General features: G+C 44.5%; 1 protein-coding gene across 1 annotated transcript; it reads left to right on the top strand.

Annotated features, from left to right (window-relative positions):
* The first annotated feature begins 218 nt into the window (after positions 1 to 218).
* On the top strand, positions 219 to 9,888 carry LOC117889157 (keratin, type II cytoskeletal 1-like). Its single transcript, XM_034793028.1, has 9 exons — positions 219 to 794; positions 2,605 to 2,816; positions 4,305 to 4,365; positions 5,560 to 5,655; positions 6,672 to 6,836; positions 7,412 to 7,537; positions 8,289 to 8,509; positions 9,042 to 9,070; positions 9,176 to 9,888. The coding sequence occupies exons 1-9, from the start codon at positions 219 to 221 to the stop codon at positions 9,886 to 9,888; spliced, it is 2,199 nt and encodes a 732-aa protein (XP_034648919.1).
* Positions 9,889 to 10,151: the final 263 nt, after the last annotated feature.

Raw genomic sequence — 10,151 nt, 5'->3', positions numbered from 1 at the left:
CTCTGTTTAGCTTCTTTATAAGCCATTTCTTGCTGCCAGGCAAACCAAACCCACAATCTATAAATTAATTTTATGCATCCCATGCAGCTCCTGAAACATATATAAGGTGAAATTCCTTAACTCAATTCAAAGGAAAGCTCTTTCCTTCACTGTCTGCTCTTCTCTTGCACTTGACTGCTTTGCTGATTCTGCTCCATTCTCACTCCAAGCAAGCCACCATGAATCGATTGTGTTTCTCGTCTGGTTCTCTTGGTGGAAGAAGGTGCTTCTCTTCGGCTTCTGCCGTTTGTGGCCTCAGCGGAGGCAGAACCAGCTCGGGCTCCATGTCCTGGCCTGCTGGAAGAAGTGAAAGCGGTGGCTTTGGCAGCACAAGTCTCTTTGAGCTGGGTAGAAGTCAAAGAATTTCCTATGGTGGAGGCTATGGTCTTGGACACTGTGGTGCATATGGTGGTGGGGGGTACGGTTACGGCGCAGGCTATGGCAGCGGTGCGGGCTTTGGCAGCCATTTCGGTGTTGGCAGTGGTGCAGGTTATGGTAGCTGTGTAGGCTACGGCAGTGGAGGCTACAGAGGTTCCTCTGGTTTTGGAGGTTACTCCCCCTACCATTTTGGAAGTGGTGTACGTTATGGCGTCGGACATGCAGGTAGAAGTGAGGGTATCCAAGCGGTGTGCATCCATCCGGAACTGTTGAAGCCTCTCTCTGTGGGGGTTGACCCAGAAGAACATAAAATACGATCCCATGAGAAGGAGCAGATAAAATGTCTCAACGACCAGTTCGCCTGCTTCATTGACAAGGTGAGAGTATAAAGCGCCTTTCTTTTTCTTGATACTAAAAAACAGAAATAAGACAGAGCTTCGTATTGGAGATCCAAGCTTTCCCAGAGGTCAGAGGTGTTCATCTTTGGTACATTTAGCTTGGCCTCTGATGGCCCATGAGGTGTAGGAAAAGTTGATATTAATATGATAGGGTTAATTTAGTTGATATTCCTTTCCTTCCTAGACAGAAGAATATCCAGGAAGCCACAGTATCTCTTAATGGTTCTCTGCTGAGAAAGAATCAATGGTAAAAAATTGATATATCAAATGCCACTCAGACATGATGGTTATGGGTAGCAGTATAAAATCCTAAAATAGAATAGGACCAGTGACAATTTTCTATCAAAGCACAGTGTTTTAATGGTTTGTAACTAGGTATGTACCAATAGCCCTCACGGACATGGAAGGAATTTTATGCTCTTAAGTACTATTTGTGCTATAATATGTGGAAATACACAGGGATTTAACTAAAACAAAGTAGTTCTCTTTCAACTTCTGTGAATCTCACCCCGGGAAAGTTGATTTAATGTAGTTATTTTGAGGTTGGATGCATTGCAAATTTCATATTCATGATTATTGTTAAGGATAAAACCAGCTGCATTAAAGTAACCTGGAAAGGAACAACAATGACAACAAAAAATGGGTTTCTGCCTTTTTGTGAAGAAGGCCAAGGTGGTTGTGTTTTTCAGCCTCTTTGATGAACATCAGCAATGTTATAGAATATCAGGGCTGGAAGGGACCTCAGGAGATCATCTAGTCCAAGCCCCTGCTTAAAGCAAGATAAATCCCCAGTTTTATTTATTTATTTTTTTACACCCCAGTTCCCTAAATGGCCCCCTCAAGGATTGAACTCACAACCCTGGGTTTAGCAGGCCAATGCTCAAACCACTGAGCTATCCCTCCCTTAAATCGTCTCTCCCCTGGGGTATTTTTGGGAGCACTTCTTGAATGACTCAGTAACGTGTAAGAGGAGCTTCTTTATTCCTATCATTGAAAATCAAGAGGTGACTGAACCACGGTTTATGAGAATCTTCACCGAGAGAAAACAATCTAGCAGAGAAAGGCAGAACTAGAACTGATGGTTGGAAGCCGCGGCCCTAGACAAATTCAAATTAGAAATCAGGCACCAATTTTTAACCGTGAGGGCGATTAGCCATTGGAGCAAACGATCACAGGAAGTGGTGGATTCTCCAACTCTCGATATCTTTAAATCAAGACTGGATACCTTTCTGGAAGATATACCGTAATCAGACACAAGTATTGAGCTCAATATAGAGATAAGTGGTTGAAATGCTTTGGCCTGTGTTTTACAGGAGGTCAGAATGGATGTTCAAATGGTCCACTTTGGCTTTCAAATCCATGAATCTATGAAAAGGCCGAGTTGTTGCTTGCTTTACCAGGACCGTTTTTCTCTGCAGGGCTTTATTTAAAGAAGCATTACCCATAAGTTTCTAAGCAGTGTGAAAAAAATCACTTCCTCTGTCAGGCCAGGTCTACACTACAGGCCTATACTGGTATAGGTATGTTACTCGGGTGTGAAAAATCCCCTTTTTATGTTGGCGGGAGAGCTTCTCCCGTTGACACAGCTACCCCTCTTGTGGAGGTGGATTATCTACACCGAGAGGAGAAGGTCTTCTGTCAGCGTAACAGCGTCTTCACTTAAGCGCTACAGTGGCACAGCTGTGCCGATGCAGTGTTTTAATTGTAGACCTGCCCTCAGTTAACAAGGTTTAATGCCTTTCGGAGGCTTTTAGAAGAGTTAAAACAATATTGCATCTTTGGCTTTCAGGTCCGCTGCCTTGAGCAGCAGAACAAGGTGCTGGCAACGAAATGGGATCTCTTGCAGCAGCATGCCGTCCCGGCAAAGAGAGACCTTCTCCCTGTTTTCGAGAATTACATCTGCCAACTGAAAAAACAGCTGGAATGTTTGTTACATGACAGGGCGAGACTGGAAGATGAAGAAAAGGCCGTCCAGGACTTGGTCCATGAGTACAAAAGCAAGTAAGTGAGACGGTGAAGTGGATAAAAGCTGTATACTAGGGCTAACGCACCATAGTGTGTGCTGGAAAGGAACAGGGAGAGCTACTCACCCATGTTTCAGTCAAGAAACTCTAAATCCCAAGCCCTCCTTTCCTGTCAGCTATTCTCCAATATCAGAGCTACAGGCTCATCTATGTCCACCTCCTCTTCAGATTCTTAAAGCCATTCTTGACTTGAACTTTCACGGATGCTGTCAACCCCACAAAAACTACAGCCGGTGTCATTTCCTCCCTATGCCTTCCTCCTTATTGTCACCTCATTCATCCTACCTCCCAGCAGGTAGCTGGGTTGCAGGTATTGTTATTGTTGTGCTGGAGCTGCCTAGAAGCCCCAGTCACAGACCGATACCCTATTCTGTTCAAACACAGAAGCTGGGAATGGGCGACAGGATGGAACCCTTTGATGATTCCCTGTTCTGTTCATTGCCTCTGAAGCACCTGGCATTGGTCACTGACAGGATACTGGGCTAGATGGACCTTTGGTCTGACCCAGTATAGCCGTTCTTATGTTTTTATGTTCTTAAAAAGGTGATTGTTGCCCCAAGATCTTACCATCTAAGTGTCTCAGCTCTAGCTGCTCACGGTTCCACCAATAAGGAACACCAGGCTCTTTAACTTGTTTTGTGATGGTTCTTTTAGTCTTTGCTTCTTGGTTGCTATGGGTGCAAATCACACCTGTGCAGAGGGCCAGCGCAAACCCTGCATGTGATTTATGTCTTGTTTCAGGCTGGGATTTTCAAAAAGGATTAAGGGGATGAGGCCTTTGGAAATCCAGCATAAGCGCTCAGACTAAAGCTTAAATGGGCCTCCCTGTATAAACTTACATGGAAATGGGAAGACACAGAGATGTTCAAACCCACGACAATGTGGGAGGCCACCTCACAGATTTATACAGCTTGTAAATGCTGGGCCTGATTCACCTCTGTGTTACTCTGGTTTGACATCAGTGTAACTCCACTGAAATTAGTGAAGTAAGGGTATGTCTACACTACCCACCGGATCAGCAGGCAGCGATCGATCCAGCGGGTGTCGATTTATCGCGTCTAGTCTAGACGCAATAAATCAATCCCCGAGCGCTCTCCCGTCAACTCCTGTACTCCAGCGCCGCGAGAGGTGCAGGCAGAGTCGACGGGGAAGCGGCAGCAGTCGACTCACCGCAGTGAAGACACCACGGTAAGTCGATCTAAGTACGTTGACTTCAGCTACATTATTCGCATAGCTGAAGTTCCGTAACTTAGATCGATCCCCCTTCCCACCCCCCCAGTGTAGACTGTTGGGAAACTGTAGGAATACATTGAGGCAGGATCAGTATTTTTGTCAGAAACAATAATGTAAAAAAATGAGCAGGGTACAAAATTAATAGGGAATGGCTTTGTTTGTATCGCACTTCCTGTCTTTGCTAATGGCTTAGACGACAAAGTCAAACCTTGGCTCTCCTTTCTTCTCATAGATATGAAGGGGAAATCAACAAACGCACGCATGCAGAGAATGAGTTTGTGGTGCTCAAGAAGGTAAGTCAGGCAACGAAAGCGTGAAACAAGACAAAATTAGCTGTTTTGGGCATTTCACTTTAAACTCGGTCCTAGACCAAATCCTCAATCAGTGGAAGTGGTTGTATTTCAATGGAATGATGCCAGTTTAAATCAGCCGAGTCACTGATCTGCAACAGGGTTTAATAACATACTGAATCGAAAGGTCTTTGAAATCATTATACTTGAGGAAATGAATGGGCAAACCTTGCCCTAATGTTCTCCTCACACCTCTGCTTGATGGAGAACAATTGGTAAAAAAGGAAGCATATTTTAAGCATCAAGGGAAAATTATCCATTTTTCTTGCTTGCTTCCACTTTGGAATCAGCAGATGAAAAATAATATTTTCAGTATTCATTTTGGACAATCACTAATCAGTGTTGGGTTTTATTAAATCACGTCTAGGCATACTTTACCCTGTTTTAGTGAAGAGGGATGAACTATTAGACGACCTTCTGGGGACCTTCCAGCCCTACATTTCTAAGAACCATGTGATAGAGCTGGACTTTGGCCTTAAAAGGCCAACAGAGATTCCCCTGGAGGAGGGAAGTTCTTTGCTGCCATAAATTCAGAGCTGGCAGCTGTGTCAGCTTGTCCCTCCCCACGTCCTGGCATGATGGGGGAAAGAAGAGTGGGGGTGGTAGAGCAGAACTCAACCAGGTAGATTCTCTGACAGTGGTAGATGCCTGAGCAGTCAAAGGGCTGCCCTAAATGATGCAGGGGCTTGGGTATCCCCTACTCAGGTGTCATATCAATCCCCTGATGGCATCCCCCGAGGAGCTCAAACACAGGGAAGAAGAGAGCCTGTAGTGCCTGGTTCTTATCTACACCAAAAACCCTTACGCCACTCTGACAGTGTAAAAGGGCCATAATGTGGCAATGAATTATATCTACACTTGATATAAGGCGCATTTATATGGCCACATTGGTGTAAAGTGACCTTTGTGTGACCAGGCCAACACTGTTTGTAAAAAAAATACCATCATCTTTCCATGGATTTGGAAGATATTTAGTTTTTTCCCTATAAGACGTCAAAGGGTCCTGAGGAAGCCTCACCTCTGAGACGACATGCTCCAAAAGCCTGACCAGAAGACGACTGCGGGTGTTGCCACTGTTGCTATGTTTCTCTGTGTTTGGATCAATACCATTTCTGATTGCCTGGGGCTGCTTTTCAGGATGTGGACTGTGTCTTCATGACCAAAGAAGAGCTGGAGGCCAAGCTGTTGCAGCTGAGACAGCACTTTGAGTTCCTGAAATGCATCTTTATTGAGGTAGGCATTCTGCCCATTCTAGCCACTTGGAGATTGGTCCCAACGCAATATTAATCAATGACTTTTCTGAAACCGCATTCAGGGTTGTTATGATGAAGCCTAATGCAGGCAAAATAATTTTCTTTATAAAATTTCTAACCCTGTGGGCACTCCCAGAAAACATTATCAATCACTCTACATACAAGATATTTCTTTATAAATAAGAATTATTATATTAAAAAAGCCACGTGCTTTCAGACAAGCATGGAGACAAAGGGACAGACTGTCTTGCCTACATCTGGTTGGGAAATTGGGTTTATTTTTGCATGGAAAATTTTGAGTTTTCATTGAAACAGTGACAACCAAACAACTTTCAGCCCAAAATAGTCAAACTGAAAAATGTTTGGAGAAAAACTTCTGAAAACGTTCAGATTTTCAGTGTTCCAACTGATATATATATATATGGGAAACAGCTACTTTCTGGTAAAAAAGTTTGTTTAGCCAGAAACCCAATTTTCCATCAGAAAAAGTTTTGTCTGAAAATATCCAACCAGCCTTGGACGTTGTGTCTTCGTGTACCCTTGTGCATAGTGAGTTTGAATCATAAGGGTAGCATTTTACACCTAGTTTCCATTGACTTAAACTAAATGATGATACGAGGTGAGCAGTAGCAGCGTTTCAGGCCCAATGCCTTACAAAGCTCACAGTCTAAAGAATGGCAAAATAAATAGTAGCGATATTGTTTTGTAAATCTCTGCATTGGGATTTCTCCATCCTTCATCAGAAAATCACACTGTGGCAAATAGGTTCCATCCACCAGGCCTCACACCCGGCAGTAGCTGGGAACAGACCAGCTACCGGGTAACTCTGGTTAAGGGAAAACTCTTTTCTTTGCGGCTTTATTTACATGTTCAGAGTGTGGGCAAATAAATTAGGAGCATGCTTCTTGATAGAACACATGGGAGTGTGGATGAGGGGATCTGTACGTGAAGGGGCCCCAACATTAATACCTGACTGAGACTTTATGCAACTTGCAGGAGAGAGCTCAGCTAGATGGCCAACTCTGCGATACCGCCGTTGTTTTGGAAATGGACAACAGCCGAGACCTGGACCTCAGTGGCATTATCCACAGTGTTAAATGCTGTTATGAGGAGATCGCTCAAAAGAGCAAAGGAGAAGCTGAGACATTCTACCAAACTAGAGTGAGTAATCACAAAGCTATAGTGTATGGAGATAAAGCCGTAATTTTGTCACTCTACCACTTCCACAAAATCATGAGCATGGGACAATTTCTTTCTCCGCAACGTACGATACATGCTGAAAAAACATCTTCGCCCTGCTCAGTTGCAGTGACACGTCTTCTGAAGACGTGATGCACATTGACCATCCACCTCTACAATCTGCTTAATAGCTAGAAGTGGGATATTTATGAAAAATTATCCACATCCATCATTTTAGAACAAAGCAGTGGTCGATAACTGGGATGCTCTTTCCCGACCTTGATATATCATTAATTATTATTATTATGAAGTCCCAGTTATGGATCAATACGAACACATAACAAAAAGACAGTTCTGGTCTCGAAGAGCGTACAGTCTAAGTTACTTAACTTTGGGCCCATCTATGAATTCCAGAGGACGCCTTGCCTTGTTTACACTCATATCACAACTGTGTCTTTTCCCATGAGCAGAGGTGTCTATGAGACTCAAAACAGCTGCCACCTGTCTTGGAATGGATGATGATTAATGTATAGCCATTATCTTGTTCTGAATACTAGCTTGAGGAGCTGAGCACCAACAGAGGCAGATTCTGTGATGACCTGAAGAATATCCAGGGTGAAATAGCAGAGCTGAAACGGCTGATCCACAAACTGCAGGGCGAGACTGATAAAGTGAAGAAAGAGGTAGGATCGATTTGTTTGCTTTCTCCTGGATTGATTGCTCTTGCCTTGGTGTAAAATTCACAGCTGTTCAGAGGACCGGCACAAGATCTACAGGCCAGTTAAGTGCCAATTCAGAATAATCCCTGATGGTTGACCCTCTGCACAGGAGTGAATTTCAATGGTGGCAAGTCTATATGGGCCAGGAATCAGCTGGCAGAGTTCAGCATAACTCCATCGACTTGAATGGAGTTAAACCTATTGACACAAGCACAGGATCCAACCCATGGACCCTGTTCTAAAATCCAATAGCAATATGACTGGTATATACTCACCTGCTCTGTTAGCTATTTCAAACCTGAGCTTTACTTGCTCACTTCCTTATCATTTACTTGGGATAGGTCATAGAAGATGCTTGGTGTTGTTTATTATTGGTATCTCAGAGGTGCCCCGTGGGGCTTAATTGGGAATCGGGACACCATTGTTTCAGGCAGCGTGCTTAGCGTCTTCAGGTTTCTGGTGCTAATGCTCACAGAATGTGACCTGAAAGCCGGCGTTGCATGAATGCTCGAGTTTGCAAGCTTAATGTTGATGTTCATTGCTAGTAACACTTGATCTCACAAGAGTAGGCTGCAGACAAAAAAAGACAGGTGGTGGAAGCACATCTGAAGCGGATCGATTTCAAGATTCAAATGGGCATTTAGAAAAGAGGTTTGCAGTATGGTGAAGAGCTGCACAATGACCCTTTGGTTTCCCCCCTCTCACCTCTTCACAGATTGCCTGTCTGCAGACGGCCATTGCTGACGCTGAGCAGCGAGGCGACTGCGCCCTCAAAGACGCCAGAGAGAAGCATATTGATTTGCAGAACGCCTTGCAGAAGGCCAAGGACAAACTGGCCTGCATGCTGCGGGACTACCACGAGCTACTCAACATCAAGCTGGCCTTGGATATTGAGATAGCTACATACAGAACAATGCTGGAAGGAGAAGAAACCAGGTAAGTACCTCATATGTATTGTAGCACAGTAACATTTCAGGTAGCCCCAGTAGCGTTTGACGGGAACAAAGTTAATATAATCAGTAAGAAAGAAAATGAATAATATGGCAACATCCGGATTCAGGACACTGTCTGATTTATGGAGGAAGAGTTTGTCCAAGAGAAGGAGATGAGTTCTTTAAAGATAGTAGGGGTAAAATTTTCAACAGCATATAAGCGATTTAGGAGCTTAAGCCCTATTTTCAAAAGTGAGATAGGCACTTAAGAGTCTAAGCCCCATTGACTTTCAATGACTCATAGGCTCCTAAGGCTGGAATTTTCAAAGGAGCTTAACAGAGGCACCCAATTCCCACTGAATTTCAATGGGATTTTGGTGCCTAAATACCTGGAAATCCTTGGTCATTTTTGAAAATAGGATTTAAGATCCCTAATTATCCAGGCATGCTTGAAAATTGACCTGAGGTCTCATTGGCTACAGGTTGCTAAATGCATATGAGGTCATTTACCTGTATTGTTTTTCTTTCCTTAACAGGATATGTACAGGGAACCCCACGAATGTCGGTAAGTAAACTGAGGATTCACCTTGTTTTGGTAGAAGTCATGTCAGATTTCTTTAAGAGCTTCGAAGCTGCTGTTTAAGTGACTGAACATCTTTTTTTCTCCCAGCTGTGGTCAGCGGTGGCCATACCATCGGGGATTGCAGAGCCGGCTTTGGAAGTGTTTGTGGACCTCTAAAGGGCGGATTCAACCATGGAATTGGAATCTTTGCCTCCAGTGATGGATTCAGCTCCAGAAGTGCAGAAGGCATCTCCAGGATGGGAGGTGGCTATGGCACAAGGAGCGCCGTCGGCTCTTCAGGAAGGGGATATAGTTCTGGAGGACTAGGCAGTGGTGGAATTGGGTATAGCTTGGGAGGATTCAGCTCTGGAAGTGGGGGATACAGCTACAGACGTGTGCTCAGCTCTGATTTTGCAAGTTCCGGGGGTGTTGGCGGTCACGTGGGTGGAGTGGGCAGCTCCGGGAGTGCAGGCGCCGGAGGTGATGTGGGATACCATTCCTCAGGCGGAGTCAGTTCTGTGGGTGGGGTTTGCAGCTCTGGAGACGTAGCCTCCTCTGGAGATGCAGTAGGGAGCTCTGGAGGTGCAAGTGGAATTCATTCCTCAGTGGAACATTTTAGCTCTGGAGGTGTCGGCAGCTCTAGCGGTGGAGTTTATAGCAGTGGCGGTGTAGGAAGTTCTGGTGGTGGAGTTTATAGCAGTGGCGGTGTAGGAAGTTCTGGTGGTGGAGTTTATAGCAGCGGCGGTGGAAGTGGAGGAGCATACAGCTCGGGTACGCGCATGGTATCAGTCAGCTCTTCAAGCAGAAGGATCATCCGATAAAAGTCCAAACGCAAAACTCTCCTTTGCTGTAATGAAAAGTATTTCCTGCCTTCTGACAGCCACATGCATCACCAAACCTGTCATTGACAATAACCATACATTAAAGAAAAACCTGCATCCAACGCAATTCGTATGATCAGAAACCACATTCTTCGAAATGCCCCTTTTAGAGAAACTTTACGCAGTGCTAGATACGATCTTTTTCGTTCAGTGAGTCTGTGGCTGTCTATAGGCGTTATCTTGGCTATTAAACCAGGCTCCTT

The sequence above is a fragment of the Trachemys scripta genome, chromosome 16, assembly GCF_013100865.1.
Source record: "Trachemys scripta elegans isolate TJP31775 chromosome 16, CAS_Tse_1.0, whole genome shotgun sequence".
Taxonomy (NCBI): domain Eukaryota; kingdom Metazoa; phylum Chordata; order Testudines; family Emydidae; genus Trachemys; species Trachemys scripta.
Note: the sequence above shows the minus strand (reverse complement) of the source record. Positions and strands in the feature narration are given on the sequence as shown.

Coding starts and splice junctions, on each gene's coding strand:
- LOC117889157 (XM_034793028.1), top strand. CDS start 219: ATGAATCGATTGTGTTTCTCGTCTGGTTCTCTTGGTGGAAGAAGGTGC. Junction 5,656..6,671: donor TGAAATGCATCTTTATTGAG/GTAGGCATTCTG, acceptor TGCAACTTGCAG/GAGAGAGCTCAGCTAGATGG. Junction 9,071..9,175: donor AGGGAACCCCACGAATGTCG/GTAAGTAAACTG, acceptor TTTTTCTCCCAG/CTGTGGTCAGCGGTGGCCAT.